Source organism: Marmota flaviventris, chromosome 5, assembly GCF_047511675.1.
Source record: "Marmota flaviventris isolate mMarFla1 chromosome 5, mMarFla1.hap1, whole genome shotgun sequence".
Lineage (NCBI taxonomy): Eukaryota > Metazoa > Chordata > Mammalia > Rodentia > Sciuridae > Marmota > Marmota flaviventris.
The window spans coordinates 88,185,822-88,209,371 of NC_092502.1; the positions used below are offsets into that span (position 1 = coordinate 88,185,822).

The 23,550-nt window shown below is 37.3% G+C and overlaps 1 protein-coding gene across 1 annotated transcript in view; it reads left to right on the forward strand.

Moving 5' to 3' along the window:
• The first annotated feature begins 22,200 nt into the window (after positions 1 to 22,200).
• Spata9 (spermatogenesis associated 9) overlaps positions 22,201 to 23,550 on the forward strand; it is a 38,770-nt gene continuing 37,420 nt past the window's right edge. Inside the window, exons 1-2 of the mRNA XM_027927700.2 lie at positions 22,201 to 22,261; positions 22,435 to 22,523. Coding sequence (XP_027783501.2) covers positions 22,201 to 22,261; positions 22,435 to 22,523 — 150 coding nt within the window. The remainder of the gene's footprint in view (positions 22,262 to 22,434; positions 22,524 to 23,550) is intronic.

A 23,550-nucleotide genomic window follows, 5' to 3' on the forward strand; every position in this document is an offset into this window, starting at 1 on the left:
AGTTAATGCTCTTGTTTTCAAAAGTGGTACAAGTCTTTACCCTTTCTTCCACTTCTCATGTTGACATCTCTTCCTTCAGTTACAGGTTCCACGTCACAGAGAAAATTGAAACATCAGCTGGGGAAATCCCCTCAGCTACCCACAACTAAGCCCACAAATGTATTCACAGTCCTTTGCTTCCTCTTCCAATCATAGAGCAATAATAATGCTGCTAACTTTCAATAAAGGTCTCCCCCAAAAGTACACATGTAAAAGCTTGGCCCTGCTGGGTGCTGTGGCACCCACCTGTAATCACAGCTCCTCAGAAGGCTAAGGCAAGAGATTTGCAAGTTTGAGGTTAGCCTAGGCAACTTAGGGAGACCCTGTATCAAAAGATAACAAGGGTTGGGGACACAGCTAGCTCAATGGTGAAATTACCCTGAGTTCAATCCCCAGTAATGAAGTGAGTCAGTGGAGCTTGGCCCCCGGGGTGGCAGCATTGGGAGATGCTGTGGACCTGTAAAAGCTGAGACTTAAGGGGAGGTCCATAGGTCATTAGAAGCATGACCTCAAGGAGATTGTTGGACCCCAGTCTCTCAATTTGTCTCTGATTCCTGGTTTGTGATATGACTTCTTGCTTTGAAATGTACTCCTGCCATTGCCATCTGCTGCTCTCATCCAAGGCCAAACCACTGGTGCCCACTGATCCTGGACTTTGAATCTCCAGAACTCTGAACTAAGTAAACCTTTCTTTGTTTTCTAAGTAGCCTGTCTCAGGTATTTCATTGTAGTAATATAGAGCTAGTTAATATAAATCCCTTATCTAATTTAAGGCCAATCATTCTCAGAGAGCTATGTGTGCCTCTTCTGACTTTGAAAGAACTGTACTCTCTTTCCTCTTCTTCTGTGTCTTCAGCATTTATTGGTTTACTACTTTTTTGTTTTGTTTTCTTACTTGTGGTTGAACTCAGGAGTTTACTACTGAGCTACATGCCCAGTTATTTTAATGTTTTATTTCAAGACAGAGACTTGCTAAGTTGCTTAGGGCCTCTCTTGGTTGTTAAGACTGGCCTTGAACTTGTAATCCTCCTGCCTCAGACTCCAAATATCTGGGATTACAGGTGCATTCCACTGCTCCCAACTTCTACTGCTCTTTGGTGTTAGCATTTAAATATATCCAAGTGCTATTATTTGAATGTTTAAGTGTGTTCCTCCAAAGGTTCATGTGTTGAGGGCTTGGTCCCTGGGTGGCAGGATAGGGTGGTGGTGAGACTTTTAAGAGGTGAGGCCTACTAGAAGACCCTTGGGTCAATTGGGGGCATTTCCTGGGAAGGGATTTTGGAAACCTAGTCTCTCTTTCTGGCTTCCTGTTTTGAAAGGTGATCCTTTTTTCCTATACATACTCCTGCCATTATGACACCATTGCCATCCAGCAGGAGATCCTCCCAAAACTGAGACAAAGCTGGTAACTTGCCCTTCAGAACTAAACACTAAATAAACCAGCCTACCTGTGTATTCTGTTATACTAACAAAAAACAAATACACCAAGTATCTAGCTATTATTATTTTTTCTTTGGCTAGAAACAAGTTTTAAAACAAATTATATATATATATAAATACATATACATATACACACATATATTTTAGTTCAGTTATTTAATTTTTCACTTGTAATGACTTGAATACTTGTTTAAAATGTATTTTCTACTGTTTTGAACAGATTTACTCATCTGAAAGTTATGACTTATAGAATTCAAAGATATAAGTTCTTATTCTCAGCATTGTTTTTTTTTCCCTTAAATTTATGAAGAAGTATATAAAAAGCATGACACGTAAATGTGTAGTTTAATGAATAATTAATATAATTATTATTCAGATCAATCCTATCACATATGTCTCTCCTAAATGGACCGTCTCACTCTTCCAGAAGTGACCACTACACTGAATAGTATGATAATTTCCAGCTTTTCTTTATGGGTTTAAATCTTCCTTTGCCCTTTGAGGCCCACTCTTCTCTCCACTCCACCCTGTCTAAATACTGGGAAGCTAGTCTGTATGCACTGTATCAACCAGCCCCTTTGGCTTCTGGCTTCCAGTGGGTTCAATCAATAGGGAGATCAGAGGGAGCGGAAAGTGACAGGAACTTTTCCTCCCTGACTCCCCTGCAGAGTCTCCAAAGGTTAACTTTGCCACCAACTGTGTCAGTATAAAACTGTACTAGGGAAATAAATTTCATAAGCATTATTACCAGCTGACCTTTATTGGACTTTTAAAGAAAATTTTAAATTATTTTGCTCTATGCATAGTTATAAAACTGAAAAATTTGAGCATCAGAGATCTTTTCATTGTGACTAAACCACTAATTTGTTATCTCCTTAGACAAGAAGCTGCTGCAGTCATGTATCTTCACTTTTCCCAAGACAGTTTAGTACACAGACCTAGTAGAGAGAACAGAGGATTTAGTCACATAAGTATATGTTAAAGTACACAAGCATAAAAACCATTGCATTCAGGGATTGAAATGAAAACTAGAGAAATTTAGAGAATAATGAAAGCTATTTGGAAGATTAAAACCACCAGTCACTGCCAAATTCTCATTATGCCCAACTTTAAGACTCTGTATGTTTCTCTATTTCTGTGATGTGTGTGTGTGTGTGTGTGTGTGTTTGTGTCTGTTGTGTGGAAAGCTATCTTTAGTCCATATATTTGTGTCTTTATATTCATGTCTTAGGTGTAGGATAAAAAAAATAGGATTATAGTGGTATAAAAAGAAGAAATTTATTTCTATTGAAAACCATCTTCCAGTAGATAAAAAAAAAAAAAAAAGCAAAATGTACTTTTGTTATTAAAAAACCTCGACAAGGGGCTGTGGATATAGCTCAGTTGGTAGAGTGCTTGCCTTGCATTCACAAGGTCCTGGGTTCAATCCCCAGCACACACACACAAAACAAAACAAAACAAAACTGGACAATAAGTAAAACAGCTTAAATGATTTCATGTTTATAGTTATAAAGATTTTTTAAAAAAATTTTTTAGTTGTTATTGGACACAATACCTATATTTCATTTATTTTTTTTTTATATGTGTTGCTGAGGATGGAACCCAGGACCCCATACGTGCTAGGCAAGCTCTCTACCACTGAGCCACAACCCCAGCCCCTATAGTTATAAAGTTTTTAATGAAACTTTTTAAAAAATATTTTTTAGTTGTTGATGGACCTTTATTTTATTTATTTGTATGTGGTACTAAGAATCGAACCCAGTGCCTTGCACATTCTAGGCAAGCACACTTCCACTGAGTCACAACCCCAGCCCCTTAATGAACCTTTTTAATTATAAGACATACATATTAATTACTTTATAAATTTTATATAAACCAATTCAACCACCCATTGGTAACCACTTGATATGTATCCTACCAGATATGATTATATAATATATGCATATATATATTATTTTTAAACAAAAAGCTGGGTACAGTGAAACATACATGTAATCCCAGAAACTTGGAGGCTGACTCAAGGGGATTGCAAGTTCAAGCCAGCCTCAGCAACTTAGTGAGACTCTGTCCCAAAATAAAAACAAAGAGGGCTGGGGATGTAGTTCAGTGAGAAAATGCCCCTGAGTTTAATCCTCAGTGCCCAAATAAAATAATAACAAATTAATAATAAGAGGGTTGGAGATGCAGTCCAGTGGTACAGCACCCCTGGGTTCAATCCCCAGTGCCAAAAACAAACAAACAAATTTTTAAAATGTGCTATTTACAAAATGAAACTATATTAAATAAATCATTTTTAACAATATAGCCTGAAGTCTATAAATACTTCCTCATTCTATATCTAATGGCACTGTGTAGAGTACATGGTAGACCTTCAGAAAATATCCATTAAAAAGATGGAGGAGTCCTTTGTCATTGTCTCTCTGTGTTCTTTCCTACTTTCCCCCTTTGGCATGTTTTTATTTTTAATTATGAATTCCATATGATGTGAGGGGTTATATTTTATGTCAGAAATTCTGTTTCTCCCATTTATACTTAAATTTAACTGTTTTTTACCAAAAGAGCACAGAACATAATTCCTGAACATCTAGTGTGATTTAACTGAATAAAAAAGTTATTCTATTTAACACAAATGGTGCTTTATAATGAAGAAATAAGTGTATTAAATGCACTTAATAGGAATAATGTGTTAAATGTTCCTTGGTAGAGTTCTGCTCTATTTACATAAAGATATAGCAATGACTCATGGATAAACTATGTCTAAGAACAATAAATTTTTGAGTCAATTAACCTTGGTTCTTATCTCATTTCTGCCTCTGAGATTGGGTGAGAGCACTGGGGGAAAGTCACAAGATGCACTTGAGTGTTAGTAATCCAGGACACTCAGGCCTCGCTCCCAAAATTAGTGCCTAGAGTGCTCAGCAAGTGCTCTCTGTGGCTTTCCAGCCCTTAATGGGAATTTCCAAATAAGATGCTTATCCTGAAATATGGGGAGCTGAAGTTCTCTGCTAAAAATCTGAAGATAACTTTAAAATAAAATTGTTTTGGTTTTACTGTATATATATTTTTTTTAATAGCCAAGTTTTATTGTGTCATGTTTTAGGCTTCTTGGAAAGAAGGTATTTGTTTTTGTTTCTCTACCAACTCTGTTGACCAAAAGCAAGTACTATGTGTTCTTAAGATTTTCCTTGAGAGAATCTTGATATTCTGATATGGAATTATTAGTACAGCTTAAAATGGAACAAGCTCCTGAAAAATCCTTCAAGCATTGAAATAGACTCCATTAAATTTAGTTCAGTAAAAAACGGTATCATGAAGTGCTTTAATCTACTATTATTTTTCTAGAACATAACTGAATTAGAAAGCTAATGCCAGCAATATGTAAAGCATATGAAATCTTTCAAGTTTTTAATATAACTATTGTCCAAAGTCTAAATATTCAGGCAACTTTTACAAAGCAGCATTTTCTGTACCCCAAAATACTTATTTTCACACAGATCTGACTCACCCGGATCATCTAACATTTTGTCCAAGCACAAAAGCTTTTATTAGTTTCATGAAATTAATGGCAGACCTTTGGGGAGGAGGGTTTTAGTTTACAAATAATTTTCTTGGCAACTATTCTAACATTATTTTCTCTCAAAACAGAGAATGCTTCTTCCTTGTTAAGTCCAAATTCAGGTATTACAGAATTTGATTTGAGTAGGAATGTAGCTTAATGCTAACATGTTGAATGCCAACAGAATGAAATGGTTCACGATGTTTTGAATCTAATGTTATTAAAATAATGGGATAAATATATTTTCATTAAAAAAAATTGAAAATGCTAGGCTGGGTGGCACATGCTGATGATTGCAGTGACTTGGAAGGGTGAGCGGGGAGGATCCCAAGTTCAAGGTTAGCCTCAGAAGCTTAGTGAGCCCCTGTCTCAAAATAAAAAAAGTGAAAAAGTATGGAGGTGTGTAGCTCAGTGGCAGAGAGGCCCTGGGTTTAATCCCAGGTATCCAAAATTTAAAAAGGAGTTATTTTTGTTAAAATAATTACTAACTAATTTACTCTCCTATTACCCAATATATGCAAGTTTTTTTTGAGGAAGCAGCCACTTTTCCAAGCTAGCAGGGTGTTAATTGCTGCAATAAGACAGTGCATCTGTACTTCACTGGCCACAGGCCTGATAAAGAGAATAATCTGACTCAGAAAAATTATTGCGGTTGCCACAAGTTTCTGTTTTTTCTCAAGAAACTATGTGACCTAGGAATTAGTATTCTAGAATTATAGATCCTCAGGGTTATGAAGAGTTTTAGAAATCGGAGGTCTCATTTTACTGATAAAGAAAAAGAGAACAGTAAATGACTGGCTAAAGATCTCAGAAGAATATGGCTCAATATACCCAATTGTGTAAAATATATACAAGCTCCTTGTTAATTAAATATTTTAAAAATCTTTATTATTGGGCTGGGGTTGTGGTTCAGTGGTAGAGCGCTTGCCTAGCATGCTTGAGGCACTGAGTTTGATCCTTAGCACCACATAAATGTAAAACAAAGATATTGTGTTCACTTAAAATTAAAAAAATAAATATTAAAAAAATTCCACGCAGTTAAAAAAATCTTTATTATCTTTGGATAATAAGGAAGTATTGGTAAACTACTAAAATTATTATTTTTTAATTCCTGTGGTACAGATTCTTCATATCATGTAAGTAACAGGAGTAAAGAAAGAGAAAAACACTTAATAAATAAGTATGGTAGAGTACATGAATTCATACATACGATAACATAGCTTAGAACTATATAGACACATATATACAAATAAGTGCAAGTAGAATGGGTGAAATCTGAATTAAGCCAGGGGATTAGAAGATGTAGATGTTGGGGGAAACTGAGCGAAAGGTAAATGAAACCTAATATTTTTGCAACTACCTGTGAATCTGTAATTATTCTAAAATCAAAAGCTTTAAGAATATGAATGGTTACTATGAGACTGCTTCATTGTTCTAATTAAGTTTTCATAAACTATGGGTGGCTAGAATTTAATGTAAAATAATTACAATATGTGATCCTAAAGTAGTTTTCTCCCCTGTGATCATTCCTTTATACTCCCTATGACTATTTCCAGTTTTCTTTTTGACATTCTCCATAGAAAACTGATTAACATGCAGGGGTTAATTCTATGTTGAGAACCCCAAATTTTCTGTAGGACTCTGTTCAGACTCCAATTCTTTACTAGATTGAGATGTATAACATTAAGTGGCTATTGAAAAATATTCGGTGAATGAATGAGTAAATAAATGACTTTCCAAATGTCTACAAGATATTTACACTTGGAAGTCTCACAGTCACCTAAATTCAAAATATAACAAAATAAAATGAATATTTCTTTCCACTATTCTCACCCACCCAACCTGCTTACCCTGCCAATTTCTATATTTCTTACATTTCTGCAATTCTCCATCCAACCAAGCTTTAGAAATTTAAACTGTATTTGACTCTTCTTTCTCCTTTATGTACCATATCTCTAAGCAGTTACCACTTCTGTTCATTTTCCTCTAAAATACTCCTTATATTTGTTCCTACCATTTTGTACTCAAGAACTACCTCATTTTTTACTCCAAGTATCAATTTTTCTCCTTGTTCTTCCTCTTGATTCACCTTTACTCTATTGGGCATGCTAACGCTTGGCAAATTTTTCGAAAGTACTATTTTTGCCAGGTCACTACATTTAGATCTTTATGATCATAATCATTCATCCAGTGCGCATTACATACCAGGTATTGTTACTATACCTTGTTTACTCTTTACAACAACCCTGTGAAGTAGGCATCGTTTATCACCATTTTATAGATGAAGAAACTGAGACTCCAGGGTATTGACAATGTGTTATTTATTTTGAGACAGTCTTGCTAAGTTGCCCAGGCTGGTCTGGAACCTATGATTCTCCTGCCTCATTCTCCCAAGTAGCAAGGATTATTGGTCTGCACCATTGCACTCAGCTCCACCCTTTATTCTTGAGCATAACATGATTATTTCACTCCAGCCCTGTGGTTTTGGTCTAGTTTCCCCTCCTACCTTTCCTCCTTTCTGCCAAACTTAATACAATCCCTAGCCAATCTCAATGCACATATTTTCCATGAAGCTTTTCCTGATTTAGTCCTTCCCACAGTGATTTTTCCCAGTTTGAAGAAATTCCAATTAGTCTAGTCTGTACCAAAAAATAAAAATAAAGAAAAAAGAAGTCACTTTTATTTACGAAAGTTAAATGCATATATTAAAGATTGGCCCTTGAGTATTCATAATTTTAATACTCCATGTAATTAAATACAAAGTACACATAAAGCCTTTTTGCTGCCTACTGAAATACATGACTGCCTCAAGGAAAAATACTTGTATAATTGAGCTGTGAGCTGCTTTTTTTTCCGCTTGAAAGAGTAACTGACAGAAAAAATATGGTTATACAGAGTTCCATACTTGGCAGATATTTTCTGAAAAATAAAAGAAGTCTGTCATTTCAAGAAAAATGCCTGACAGTGTTGATTGTCAATGATACATGTGACCTTTAAAACAAAAATTGTAATTTGGGAAAACTTGGATCCAGCATTAAGAGTGACATTATGTGGTTTTGCAGTTATGTTGCACATTCACTGATGCAGAGACACTCAAGAGGTAGATGATATTTCCCTCCCCTTGAATGTGGTCTTAACTGTTACCAATGACTAGAATATGGCTGAAGACATGAACTGTCGTATTGAGCTTAGGTTATAAAATGACTCTGTCTCTTGTCTTAAGTAGGCTTTCTTCTTTTTCTTTCTCTTTCTCTTCATTCACTGTAAGACACGCTGCCATGTTGTGAGGCAATCTGGGAGATGGAAGGAGCTGAGGACACACTTAAACAACCTAAGAAAAGGCCCAGTGTCAAGGAACTGAGGCTTGCTGACAACCATGTGAAGGAACTTGGAAGTGGATCTTCTGAAGGCTGCCACAAGGCACGTGAGTGACTTGGGAGTGAACCATCTCAGTTGAGCCTTAAGATAACTAGAACCAAATTAATAGCTTGACTGCAACTTCTTGAAAGGCCTGGAGCAGGAACCAAGCTAAATCATTCCTGAATTGCTGACCTAAAGAATTGTGAGATAATAAAAGGTCATTGCTTTAAGTTGTTGGGTTTGGGGTAATTTACTATTTGCCCATAGAATAACTCATACAATGTGCTCTCCAGTCTTAAGGACTTTCTGATAAGAACAGTGGTGATATTAACAATGGTTTGCTTATTGTTGTTTTAGGGACACTATTGTATAATGTCAATGGAAGATCTGGTAAGTCAGAGAACCAATATTATCCGAATAATCAATGCATGATGTTACAAAATCATGCATTCAACCTCCAAGATAGGCCAACACATTTTAATGTAAAATAATTTTAAAACTTCATTGATATGGTTTCCACATTGCAACTAACATTTCAGAAACTACCCCTTGTTGAGCTGGAGTTGTGGCTCAGTGGTAGAGCACTTGCCTTGCATGTGTGAGGCCCTGGGTTTGATCCTCAGCACCACATAAAGATAAATAAATAAAGGTATTGTGTCCATCTACAACTAAAAAAAGAAGAAAGAAACTACCCCTTGTTACATACTGATATAGAGTAAAAGAATATCCATACTTATCTGGAGAGACTATAAATTACTGTTCTCTTTGCAACTATCTGTATGAGACAAGATTTTCTTTAAATACTGCAAGCAAAACAATGCATAACAACAGACACAATCAGAAGCAGATATGAAAAAAAACAAATGTCTTTCATGAAACTAGACATTAAAGAGATTTGTGAAACTGATAACAATTATCACTCAGCTTGCTATATTTTTTCATTTTGGAACATTCAGTTATTTTCATAGAAAATGCTATTATTTTTAAATGAATTATATTATTTACATATTGCTATATAACAAGTTACCCCAAAACTTAGCAGCTTAAGGCAATAAAATTTACCTAACAGTTTCTATAGATCAAGAATTCTGGTGCAGCTTAGTTAGGTACATTTATTTTAACTCAGGGTCCCCAAAGCTATAATGGAGGTGTCAGCAGAGCTGCTATCATCTTGAGGTTCGACTAAGGGAGGATGGGTTCTTAAGTTCATTTATGTGGCTACTAACAAGGAACCAGTTCTTCACTGTTATCAGGCAGAAACGGTGGTTCTTTGCCTCATTGGTCTCTCCAAAGAGTAATTCACGACATGGCAGCTGGCTTCCTCAGGAGGTGGAGGGGGAGATGCAAGACACCAACAGTCTTTTGAAATCTAATCTCAAAAATGACATCCCATCATTTTATCTGGCTTTCTACATGGTATAGATGGCAGGTATTATTTAGGCATTGATAAAGTATGTCTATTTTTATCATTATTCATAGTATAAACTCTTTTCCCAAACAATAGTATTTATAATAGCATTATAAGAGAAATGCATATTGAAATACAGTAGCATCTGTCACATCTATGTATAAAGATTGGCATCAAAATTTATATATACTATATATCACATATTGAGAGTAAAAAATGTTGCTGGGTGTAGTATCACGTACTTGTAATCCCAGCAACTCAGGAGACTGAAGTAATAGATCCCAAGTTTGAGGCCAGCCTTGGCAACTTAGCAAGACCCTGTTTCAAAATTAAAAAAAAAATAAAAATAAAATTTAAAAGGGCTGGGTGTTTAGTACTGTTAGTGGCAGTACTCCTGGGTTTGATCCTAATTAAAACACACACATACACTAGTACGCACAAATAAAATAAATTTAAAAATAAAAAATTGTTAATTCCTATTCATATAACAAATAATTAGATCCTTATATTCAATAACTGATGATTTGAACAAGCACAGCAATGAATGCCTATAATCCTCGTGACTTTGGAGGTGAGGAATGAGGAACCACAGTCTGAGGCCCATTTGGGCTACTTAGCAAGACCCGGTTTCAATAAATAAAAAGGGATAGTGATGTGGCTCAGAGACAGAATGCTCCTGGGTTTGCTCCTCACTACAACAAATTAATTTTTTTTTGTGTGTAATTTGCTTTTTATGTTTGCTGGATTGGTTTGCTATGTAGCATTCTTTGGTGCCATCTCCAGCTTGATAAAGGTATAGAATTGTTTCTTTCTTTTTTTTTTTTTTTAATTTTTTATTGTTGGCTGTTCAAAACATTACATAGTTCTTGATATATCATATTTCACACTTTGATTCAAGTGGGTTATGAGCTCCCATTTTTACCCCATATACAGATTGCAGAATCACATCAGTTACACATCCATTGATTTACATATTGCCATACTAGTGTCTGTTGTGTTCTGCTGCCTTTCCTATCCTCTACTATCCCCCCTCCCCTCCCCTGCCCTCCCCTCTTCTCTCTCTGCCCCCTCTACTGACATTCATTTGTCCCCCTTGTATTATTTTTCCCTTTCCCCTCACTTCCTCTTGTATGTACTTTTGTATAACTCTGAGGGTCTCCTTCCATTTCCATACAATTTCCCTTCTCTCTCCCTTTCCCTCCCACCTCTCATCCCTGTTTAATGTTAATCTTCTTCTCATGCTCTTCGACCCTACTCTGTTCTTAGTTACTCTCCTTATATCAAAGAAGACATTTGGCATTTGTTTTTTAGGGATTGGCTAGCTTCACTTAGCATAATCTGCTCTAATGCCATCCATTTCCCTGTAAATTCTATGATTTTGTCATTTTTTAATGCAGAGTAATACTCCATTGTGTATAAATGCCACATTTTTTTTATCCATTCATCTATTGAAGGGCATCTAGGTTGGTTCCACAGTCTTGCTATTGTGAATTGTGCTGCTATGAACATCGATGTAGCAGTGTCCCTGTAGCATGCTCTTTTTAGGTCTTTAGGGAATAGACCGAGAAGGGGAATAGCTGGGTCAAATGGTGGCTCCATTCCCAGCTTTCCAAGAAATCTCCATACTGCTTTCCAAATTGGCTGCACCAATTTGCAGTCCCACCAGCAATGTACAAGTGTACCCTTTTCCCCACATCCTGGCCAGCACTTGTTGTTGTTTGACTTCATAATGGCTGCCAATCTAACTGGAGTGAGATGGTATCTTAGGGTGGTTTTGATTTGCATTTCTCTGACTGCTAGAGATGGTGAGCATTTTTTCATGTACTTGTTGATTGATTGTATGTCCTCCTCTGAGAAGTGTCTGTTCAGGTCCTTGGCCCATTTGTTGATTGGGTTGTTTGTTCTCTTATTGTCTAATTTTTTGAGTTCTTTGTATACTCTGGATATTAGGGCTCTATCTGAAGTGTGAGGAGTAAAGATTTGTTCCCAGGATGTAGGCTCTCTATTTACCTCTCTTATTGTTTCTTTTGCTGAGAAAAAACTTTTTAGTTTGAGTAAGTCCCATTTGTTGATTCTAGTTATTAACTTTTGTGCTATGGGTGTCCTATTGAGGAATTTGGAGCCCGACCCCACAGTATGTAGATCGTAGCCAACTTTTTCTTCTATCAGATGGCGTGTCTCTGATTTGATATCAAGCTCCTTGATCCATTTTGAATTAACTTTTGTGCATGGCGAGAGAAAGGGATTCAGTTTCATTTTGTTGCATATGGATTTCCAGTTTTCCCAGCACCATTTGTTGAAGATGTTATCCTTCCTCCATTGCATGCTTTTAGCCCCTTTATCAAATATAAGGTAGTTGTAGTTTTGTGGATTGGTTTCTGTGTCCTCTATTCTGTACCATTAGTCCACCCGCCTGTTTTGGTACCAGTACCATGCTGTTTTTGTTACTATTGCTCTGTAGTATAGTTTGAAGTCTGGTATCGCTATACTGCCTGATTCACACTTCCTGCTTAGCATTGTTTTTGCTATTCTGGGTCTTTTATTTTTCCATATGAATTTCATGATTGCTTTCTCTATTTCTACAAGAAATGCCGTTGGGATTTTGATTGGCATTGCATTAAACCTATAGAGAACTTTTGGTAATATCGCCATTTTGATGATGTTAGTTCTGCCTATCCATGAACAGGGTATATTTTTCCATCTTCTAAGATCTTCTTCTATTTCTCTCTTTAGGGTTCTGTAGTTTTCATTGTATAAGTCTTTCACCTCTTTTGTTAGGTTGATTCCCAAGTATTTTATTTTTTTTGAAGATATTGTGAATGGAGTGGTTGTCCTCATTTCCATTTCAGAGGATTTGTCGCTGATATACAGGAATGCCTTTGATTTATGTGTGTTGATTTTATATCCTGCCACTTTGCTGAATTCATTTATTAGCTCTAATAGTTTCTTTGTAGACCCTTTTGGGTCTGCTAGGTATAGAATCATGTCATCTGCAAATAGTGATAATTTAAGTTCTTCTTTTCCTATTTTGATGCCTTTAATTTCTTTTGTCTGTCTAATTGCTCTGGCCAGTGTTTCGAGAACTATGTTGAACAGAAGTGGTGAGAGAGGGCATCCCTGTCTTGTTCCAGATTTTAGAGGGAATGCCTTCAATTTTTCTCCATTCAGAATGATGCTAGCCTGAGGCTTAGCATAGATTGCTTTTACAATATTGAGGTATGTTCCTGTTATCCCTAGTTTTTCTAGAGTTTTGAACATAAAGGGATGCTGTACTTTGTCGAATGCTTTTTCCGCATCTATCGAGATGATCATATGGTTCTTATTTTTAAGTCTATTGATGTGGTGAATAACATTTATTGATTTCCGTATATTGAACCAGCCTTGCATCCCAGGGATGAATCGTACCTGATCATGGTGCACAATTTTTTTGATATGTTTTTGTATCTGATTCGCCAGAATTTTATTGAGGATTTTTGCATCTAGGTTCATTAGAGATATTGGTCTGTACTTTTCTTTCTTTGAAGTGTCTTTGTCTGGTTTAGGTATCAGGGTGATGTTGGCCTCGTAGAATGAATTTGGAAGTTCTCCCTCCTTTTCTATTTCCTGAAGTAGCTTGAAAAGTATTGGTATTAGTTCCTCTTTAAAGGTTTTGTAAAACTCTGCTGTATACCCATCCGGTCCTGGGCTTTTCTTAGTTGGTAGTCTTTTGATGGTTTCTTCTATTTCCTCAATTGATATTGGTCTGTTTAGGTTTTCTATATCCTCCTGACTCAATCTGGGCAGATCATATGACTTAAGAAATTTATCGATGCCTTCACTATCTTCTAATTTATTGGAGTATAAGGATTCAAAATAATTTTTGATTATCTTCTGTATATCTGAAGTGTCTGTTGTGATATTGCCTTTTTCATCCCGTATGCTAGTAATTTGAGTTCTCTCTCTTCTTCTCTTCGCTAGCATGGCTAAGGGTCTGTCGATTTTGTTTATTTTTTCAAAGAACCAACTTTTAGTTTTGTCAATTTTTTCAATTGTTTCTTTTGTTTCGATTTCATTAATTTCAGCTCTGATTTTAATTATTTCTTGCCTTCTACTTCTTTTGCTGTTGTTTTGTTCTTCTTTTTCTAGGATTTTGAGATGAAGTATGAGATCATTTATTTGTTGGTTTTTTCTTTTTTTAAGGAATGAACTCCAAGCAATGAATTTTCCTCTTAGAACTGCTTTCAATGTGTCCCATAGATTCCGATATGTTGTGTCTGTGTTTTCATTAATCTCTAAGTATTTTTTAATTTCCTCCTTGATGTCTTCTATAACCCATTGATCATTCAGTAACCTATTGTTCATTCTCCAAGTGATGTATTCTTTTTCATTCCTTCTTTTATCGTTGATTTTCAGTTCCATTCCATTATGATCAGATAGGATGCATGGTATTATCTCTACTCCTTTATATTGTCTAAGAGTTGCCCTGTGACATAATATATGATCTATTTTTGAGAAGGATCCATGTGCTGCTGAGAAAAAAGTGTAACTGCTTGATGTTGGGTGGTATATTCTATATATGTCAATTAAGTCTAGGTTATTAATTGTGTTATTGAGTTCTATAGTTTCCTTATTCAACTTTTGTTTGGAAGATCTGTCCAGTGGCGAGAGAGGTGTGTTGAAGTCTCCCATGATTATTGTATGGTGGTCTATTAGACTCTTGAACTTGAGAAGAGTTTGTTTGATGAACATAGCTGCACCATTGTTTGGGGCATATATATTTATGATTGTTATGTCTTGTTGGTGTATGGTTCCCTTAAGCAGTATGTAGTGTCCCTCTTTATCCCTTTTGATTAACTTTGGCTTGAAATCTATTTTATTTGATATGAGTATGGACACTCCTGCTTGTTTCCAAAGTCCATATGAGTGATATGATTTTTCCCAACCTTTCACCTTTAGCCTATGTATGTCTTTTCCTATCAAATGCGTCTCCTGTAGGCAGCATATTGTTGGGTCTTGTTTTGTGATCCATTCTACTAGCCTGTGTCTCTTGATTGGTGAGTTTAAGCCATTAACATTTAGGGTTATTATTGAGATATGGGTTGTTCTTCCAGCCATATTTGTTTATTTATGTTACTAAACATGGTTTGTTTTCCTCTTTGATTATTTTTCCCCCCTTTACTGTCCTACCTCCCACTGTTGGTTTTCATTGTTATTTTCCATTTCCTCTTCCTGTAATGTTTTGCCAAGGATGTTTTGAAGAGATGGTTTTCTAGCTGCAAATTCTTTTAACTTTTTGTTTATCGTGGAAGGTTTTAATTTCATCTTCCATCCTGAAGCTTAATTTCGCTGGAAACACAATTCTTGGTTGGAACCCATTTTCTTTCAGTGTTTGAAATATGTTATTCCATGATCTTCTAGCTTTCAGAGTCTGTGTTGAAAGATCAGCTGTTATCCTGATTGGCTTACCCCTAAATGTGATCTGCTTCCTTTCTCTTGTAGCTTTTAAAATTCTCTCCTTATTCTGTATGTTGGGCATCTTCATTATAATGTGTCTAGGTGTAGGTCTCTTTTGATTTTGCACATTCGGCGTCCTGTAGGCTTCTAGGATTTGGGATTCCGTCTCATTCTTCAAGTCTAGGAAGTTTTCTCGTATTATTTCATTGAATAGATTGCTCATTCCTTTGATTTGAAACTCTGTCCCTTCCTGTATCCCAATGACTCTTAAATTTGGTCTCTTGATGTTATCCCATATTTCTTGGATGTTCTGCTCATGGTTTCTTAACAGTCTTGCTGAGCTGTCTATGTTCTTTTCAAGTTGAAATACTTTATCTTCATTGTCTGATGTTCTATCTTCTAAGTGTTCTACTCTGCTGGTAGTATTCTCAATTGAGTTTTTAAGTTGGTTTATTGCTTCCTGCATTTCTAGGATTTCTGTTTGTTTGTTTTTTATAACCTCTATCTCCCTGTATAGTTGATCTTTTGCTTCTTGGATTTGTTTATGTAATTCATTGTTGAAGTGATCTTTCATTGTCTGATTTTGCTGTCTGATGTCTTCCTTGAGACTCCAGATCATCTGAAGCATGTATATCCTGAATTCTTTATCTGACATTCCATCTGCTGCAGCTATTACCTCTTCTAACGTTGAGTTGACCTGCATTGCTTGTGGTCCTTTCTTTCCTTGTCTCTTCATACTGTTCGCGTTCCTTTCTACTTGGTGAAACTGTTGTGCTATTGAATTTTCCCCCTATATATTTATATTGGTCTTGTATAGTTGCAAAGTCTCCCTCACAGGCGCGGGCGGCGGCTCTGTCCCTCTGCGGGCCGCTAGGCTTGTTCTGTCAGTGGTTGCAGTTCTGCCTACTTTGCAGGCGCGGGCAGCGGCACTGCCCCTCTGCAGGCCTCTGGGGCTGTTCTGCCTGTGGGTCGCAGGTCCGCCTACCTTGAAGGCACGGGAGGGGGGCGGCTGTACCCTTCCTCAGGCCACTGGGCCTGTTCTGTCTGTCGGTTGCAGGTCTGGCCTGTTCTGATGGTGGTCACAGTTCCGTCTACCTTGCAGGCGCGGGGGGAGGGGGCAGCTCTGCCTCTCAGGAGGCCGCTGCTCCTCTTCTGCCTGTGGGTCGCAGGCCCACCTACCTTGCAGGAGTGATTGGAAGCTCTGCCCCTCCGCGGGCCACTGGGCCTTTTCTGTCGGTGGTCACAGTTCCGCCTACCTGGCAGGCGCGGGTGGTGGGGGGCGGCTCTGCCCCTCAGCAGGCCTCTGGGCCTGCTCTGTGGGTGGTCACAGTTCCCTCTACCTTGCCGGCGCAGGGGGAGGGTGCGGCTCTGCCTCTCAGCAGGCCGCTGCTCCTCTTCTGCCGGTGGATCGCAGGCCCGCCTACCTTGCAGGAGTGATTGGAAGCTCTGTCCCTCCGCGGGCCACAGGGCCTTTTCTGTTGGTGGTCACAGTTCCGCCTCTAGAATTGTTTCTAACGGTTTAAGAATTGTCCTGCTCTTCCTGTCAGAATAGAGGAGGGCTGAAAGTTTTTCTTAAGTCTTTTTAGCTGTCCTCAGCTCAAAATAAATTCTGAACGCTGATTGTGCCCCTGGAAATCCAGTTCAAAATAATTTTTATGTTGGAGTGGGGTTGTGGCTCAGCAGTAGAGTGCTTGCCTAGCAAGTGCAGGGTCCTGGGTTCAATCTTCGCACCACATAAAAATAAATAAATAAATAAAGGTATTGTGTCCAACTACAACTAAAAAATAAATATAAGAAAATAACTTTTATGTCAAAGTGGCATATTTTGGGGTGGCATCTTCTGCTACCTTTCATGTGTAATAATTATTTGTATACAAAGTAATTTAGACATATTTAACAGATTCAATTGATATTCCCTGAGAATAAATGTAGCCTCACAGTATGTTGAGATTAATTCACACATGACAACTTACATTTCATCTGGACTAGTTCTAAAGAGGTATTAGATCAAAATAAAGGCAATGTTCATCTCTAGCATTTTCATTTTTAGCACAGTTGAGTGAACCTAATAGTCTTGGTATCATTATGTGGAATTACATGGAACAATCAGGTTCCTTATGCATTATGTTTGAACATTGTTGGGCCCAGGAAGATTTGCTCCAGTGCATAGGTAATTAGGTTATACACTCTAGGATCATAAGTGAAAGGACTAAAACACAAAATTAACATTTATAGTCATGCTCTGCAGAGATTACAGTGTAAGTAGATGAATTTAAGACTTCTAACAAAAGGCCACAGCACTGTGTGGATTATAACTATCTAAATGTATTTAATATGCATTCACTTGCTTTTCTTGAAATGCTTCAATTAGATATCACCTGTTTTCAAGGTGGAGGGTTCTTTCAGAATATATTGAGCTGCTCAAAACCCTTTATTGAACAGTGAAGAATTTGATGAGTAAGATGTAAAAAAGATTTCAGCTTAAAACATAGATTTCAGTTGAAAACATTATAGCACAGAATTTTGTAAAGCTAAAATGAGATCTATTTTTCAATCCAAGGAATGTTTCATATCATATATAATCTTTTCAAATGTTATAGAATGCAGATGTGAAATATTCACCTCAAAATACTAATGAAATAATTGTTTTTCTAAGTTCATAGGAATTAGCAAATAAGTAGTTTGATTTCACTATTCCATACTGAATATAAACTGCATCAATACAGGGATTGTGTCTGGATTTTTTGTTTTTGTTTCGTTTTCATACTGGGGATTAAACCCAAGGGCACTTTAACCACTGACCTCCATCACCATCCCTTCACGGTTTTCTTTTTTGATACAGGGTTTGGCTAAGTTGCTGAGGATCTCACTGAATTGCTGAGGCTGGCCTCAAACTTGTGATCCTTCTGCCTCAGGCTCTTGGGTGCTGGAATTATAGGTTTGTGCCACTGGGCCCACCTTCTGGATTTTGTCTGTTTTGTTCACTGTTGTTATCTCCAGTGCTGAAAATGTGCTGTCATGATAGGTCCTCAATAAATACTAAATGTTTGAAACACATCATTCCTTGCAGTGTTAAAGGAGAAGTTATTCAGTGACTCTTGTCAAAATACAGTAAGGCAGATTTCATTCAGGATCATAATGCAGGATACGAGGATCAGATGTCAAGGATGATTAGATATTGAGAGTGGGGAATTTTTTGCTAAACGGATTTGGTAATGTTCTTGCTAAAACTGGATTTCCAGTGAAATGCACTGATGAACCTGGGAGAAGGTTGAGGAGCATTGCCGCAGTCCGGCTGGCTGCAGCAAAATAACCGGGGGGTGACGAATAACTTGTGAAGGTTGATACAGCAGGAGTAGGAGCCATTTATTGCAGGACAGGAGCAGTATTTATACATTCCACACAGCTTATCTAATTAGCATAAACTAGATACATCAGTCAACCAATAAGGAATCTCCACACTTAATGGCTTGTTTTTGTTACTTCTCAAACCACTCCCTCTGGCATTTTGCCAGGCACCATCCAGACTTGTTTACGAACTCTAACATTCCCCTGGCTAAATGCCAGTGTTATTTTGACTTGTTTACAGACTCTAAGAGAGCATGACTGACGTATGGTCAAGCAAGGAACCTTTGTCAACCATCATTACTAGAATAACCTCTAATGATAATTTTTCACCAAAGTTTTATAACAGTTTACTCATCAGCCTGTTTAATTCAAATGTTTTCTTAAATATCAAGTAGATACATATATTTTTAACATATTATAAGATATAAAGAATGATAGTACATTGACATTGTACATGATTATGTTTGAGAAGTACATTACAATTTCCTTCAGAATCCTCAGCAAGCCATTGTCTGAACTCATTGTCATCCCTTCCTCAGAGCTGGTGACCACTATCCTGAATGTCATGTTTATTTTGTTTTTTCTCACTCAAAATTATTATTGCACTCTTTTTTTGTAAATTATTATTTATATTCTTTTTCTTAAATTTGTTTGTGTGCATAGGTTGTAAAAAGCTCACATCTTACAAACATCATGAACAAAAGCTTTTCCATAGTCTTCCATCATTTGATGAATGTTGATATTTGAATTATTTTCAGTTTATGCTATCCAGAAAAGCCTCCACTATCATTTTTGTACAAGTTATTACTGAGTATTTTTTCATTGGAATAGATTTCTAGGTTGATCATTTGTACTCTTAATACCAATTGTACCAGTATTATTTGGTATTTTCAGGTTGTTTCAAAATATTCCTACATTAGAGTGTATTAAAAGAGATAAATGGTGAGACCTGGCCCTAGAACAGTTACTAGCATTTGATTGGCCTTTCATAAGTGTTAGTTTCCTTCCTCAGGATATGGAGTTTTAAAATTATCTTGACAAGAAATTTGTCTTCTTCAAGAGCTGCTGTTCACGCTTTCCACACACCTCAGGGAGGGACCTGAAGGCCAGGAAAGGGATGCCTTTTGGCCAAAGCAACCAGTTCAAATGGAATCAAATCTATACTGGCTCAAGGGGAGAATGGTTGTCTACACTGGGTCAAGGGGAGTGAGTCTTCATCTACAGTGGCTCAAGACATGTGAGTTCCCATCTACACTGGCTCAAAGTGAGCAAGTCTTTACCTACACTGAACAGGAGAGGGAAGCACAGCAGTCCAGGCCTTGGACTGGACAGCTTCTGGGCTCCTGCCCTTGCCCTGAGGCCTTCCTCTTTCTCCTTCTTCTTCTTCTTTTAAACTTTATTTTTTTTTTAATTACTTGGAACATCAACCTTATTATACAATTTGTAAGAAACGAATTTATTAAGTACCATCTCTGCTATCCCAGAAGCATAAGAGAAAAGAAAAAGAGCAGGCCCGGGAGTCTCTGATGTCTCTGGAAGGTGGGAGAAGAGGAGATTCCTGATGGACCCAGATGTGTTCCTGGATGGAGTCCATGCAGAGAAGCTTGAACCGGTTTGCACTCCTCATTCCTGCAGCTGTTTGAGTCTATACCTGACCGATGCCCCCCGCCATGATGTCAGGATCCTCAGAGCTCAGGTTCTCTGGCTGTCCATTAGTTTGTCTGTCTCAGCTCTGCATTTTCATTGGAGCCACTCTATTTCTGAATGTCAGCTTGCAGAAAAAGCATGTAACAACACAGTTGTTGAATGAGGTGATAACCCTTCCAGTCACCCCCTTCCAGCCTTGCTGCTATAGGGATTGCCCTGTAGAGGTACTTTGAGAAGACATGCTGTCATCTGCTGCAACCCACCTACTGAGGATTGTCCAGGGCCTGCTGGGAGGCTATACTGGGAGTGGAGGTCTTCACATGCAGGAAGAGGAGACAAATGGTAGGCATCTTGGTATTTCCACTGCCCTTCTGCAGGAATTGCTTGGCCTCCTGAGGCAGCTGCTGCTCACAGGGCAAGGAAAGGGCAGGCTCACTGGCACACTCCTTTTTTGGGTGGTCATTAGAAGGAAATGCTGGCCCTGCGAGAGACCCTACTCCCACCCCAAGCACAGGCTTTTCTAAATATGCTAGTTTATATTCTTAATACAAGTATATGAGGACAAATGTAAGTGTTTGTCTTGTTGTTTTGTTTTGGTTTTTGATTTTTGCTGTTTTTTTTTCCAGGGAGAGATTCATTAAGAAAGAAAGACAAGAAGGACTTTGTTAGCACAACACACAGATTCTGTTATGCTTTAGGGGTGGTAAATATTAGCCTGAGAAATGTCTTTCTTTTGCACTTGCTAATTCTATGGGATACCTAATTCTATGGGTGAAACCAATTGGGAGCTTATGATACTGGAGTGCGCAGGTGGATAAAAGGAACTGGGGGTAGGTAGGAGTGGAGGACAAGCAAGACGAGAGAGATAAGACACTACAGGTGTACCTCTGAGATAGACTCTGAGGGCCAAGGGTCCTGATAGGACAAAGAAAGTGTTTTATTATCTTAGAGACTCCCAATATGTGTGTTCCTTGTCATTGTCTTGAGATTTCCTTTCTGACACTGGATTACTTTCCAAATGTTAATAAGGACATAGTTGTCTCAAGCACTAGGGTCATGATGGAGGAAAGCAAAGTCTATTTTGGTTAGGAGAGGTGAGTGGGGTATGGTGGAGTGTTTTCAAGCAGTTTGAGGATGGAAACAAGGTGAAAGCCAGGAATCTGGCATGCTACAAGAATCCCTTGATGAAGATTTTATTCTAAAACAGTTCCCATGAAGAGACCTCCAGAGTCACAGCTTGATGCTTACTGAAGAAAATGATCAAACTACAGTTAAGAATAAAAGTTTCAAATTAAAATGAGGTTTTTAGTTCAACTTTTACCTCATCCACATTAAAATATAACTAGGTGATCAATCAAATCTACCTGATATCAAGTTCTTCTAGGTTTGGTCAGAGGAAAATAATGATCAGTGGAAGTGAGAGAGTCTTGAGTAAAAGATGAAGAAAAAAAAAAAGGTTGTGCTTATAAAGAAGACATCAAAGACTCCACAGCTTTGCTTGGCTTTGACCTAGTGGTCCTTACTTAAGTGAAGGAAAAACAATCTGTACAGAAACTTTTCTGAATTAACTGCTTGTGTTTCTTTTCCAGTTGGCATCTTAAAGCTCATGCCAACTGTTTTCAATAGGAGCTTTGTTCTCAGATGATCCATTAATTGAAGTATCACTGAAGAATTTGGGAAAAAATTCAACTTCAGTTGTAGAACTTCTTAGTGTTTTTTTTTGTTGTTGTTTTTGTTTTTGATTCCTTCACTCTTCCCCTCATGCCTCCAAACACATTCTTCCTCTTCTCACTGCCAGGGTGACTTCAGAAGATTCTGTAACAAGTTCTCAGATGCCCATTGTGTAGTAACAATGGATTCCAACAAGGACCTGCGGATTCTGTCCTCCCCTGCTTTCCTGAGTAGAAGGCTATCCCCTGCCCAGGCCTGCAAGCTTGCTAGGCACTAGAAACCCCAGCAAGAACTCTTCATGCCAGTCAAACCCATTGGGTGGATATGTGGGCATGTGTTGAAGAACTGTTCTGGAAAAAGTACACACAATCTTGTTTTAAAGGGAATATGGGTGTGGGAACAACAGAGAATAAGATCCCCTATGGTTCTCTTCTTTTCAGTCACTTAGGAGGCGAACCCAGTGTTCCAAGTTCTTTTGAATCATTTAGGGGATAGTTTTAAAACTTTTTTTCCTAACCTCTTTTTTTCTTAGTGGAGGGGATCCAGAAAGTAATTATGGACCTTATAGATGAGTTTAAAGATGAACTTCCTACCATCCTAAGATTATCACAATCTAATCAGGTAATGTGATTTCATAATTTTCAAAATGAATTTTTAAAAATATATTGTATTTTTACTGTCATATGGATTATTTAATGCTTTGATTTTGATATAAGTGCTTGGAGCTTAAGAAGATATTAATTTTACCTAAAAAAAGAAAATTCAATCTTCCTCAATGGGAGGATGATCTGGAAAAAAGAGGGGTTGTAGATCAGGAAATGTGATAAATTAAGTTTAAAGACAATCCTTGGATTAGAAATCTGGAAATCTCATAGCCACAATTGCAATGCAGTTCACTTAAAATTATGGGCTTGGGATATAGCTCAGTTGGTAGAGTGCTTGCCTTTCATGAACAAGGCCACAAAAATAAATAAAATAAATAAAGATTTACTTAAGGTAAAGTGAAAAAAAAAAAAAAAAAGCCAGATATACTTTTGCTAAAATCTGAGGCAATTAAATCAGTGCAAACACTCAATTGTAGCAATGGAAAGATAAATATAGTAAAAGTGCATGTGTTTTAATGTGGAAAAAATACTGGTATCAATTTAAACAAATTATATATATGCTGTATTTTAAAAATCTCTGTTCCAAAAAAGATTTGAAATAGATAAAATATTGGAAATGGAGAGTAGAGCAACAAAGAATTTTGAAGAGACATATAATCAGGAAAAAGTAACACCTTGTTAAGGGGACATATATAACCTAATTTACTCAAAGGTACACAGTTGTTAATGGAAAAGTATGTTTCAGCCATTTTGTCCACAGTTGAAATAGAATATGCCTTAAAGTTACAGTAACAATCCACTTATGATACAGTAACAATCCACTTATTCAGAAATCAAAATCTTGGCAATGTCAAAGGTGAGGCACATAGCCCTAAACAGGAAATAAACAGTAAAGCACTCCAAGCAACACAATAATCACTCTGTACATCTCATTCCAAGGGTAAGAACTATCTGACCATTCATTGAGAAAACCAGCCAGTATATGTTTACTAAATACTCCCTACTGATGGGTGCTGGGCAGAGGGAATACAGAGATAATATGC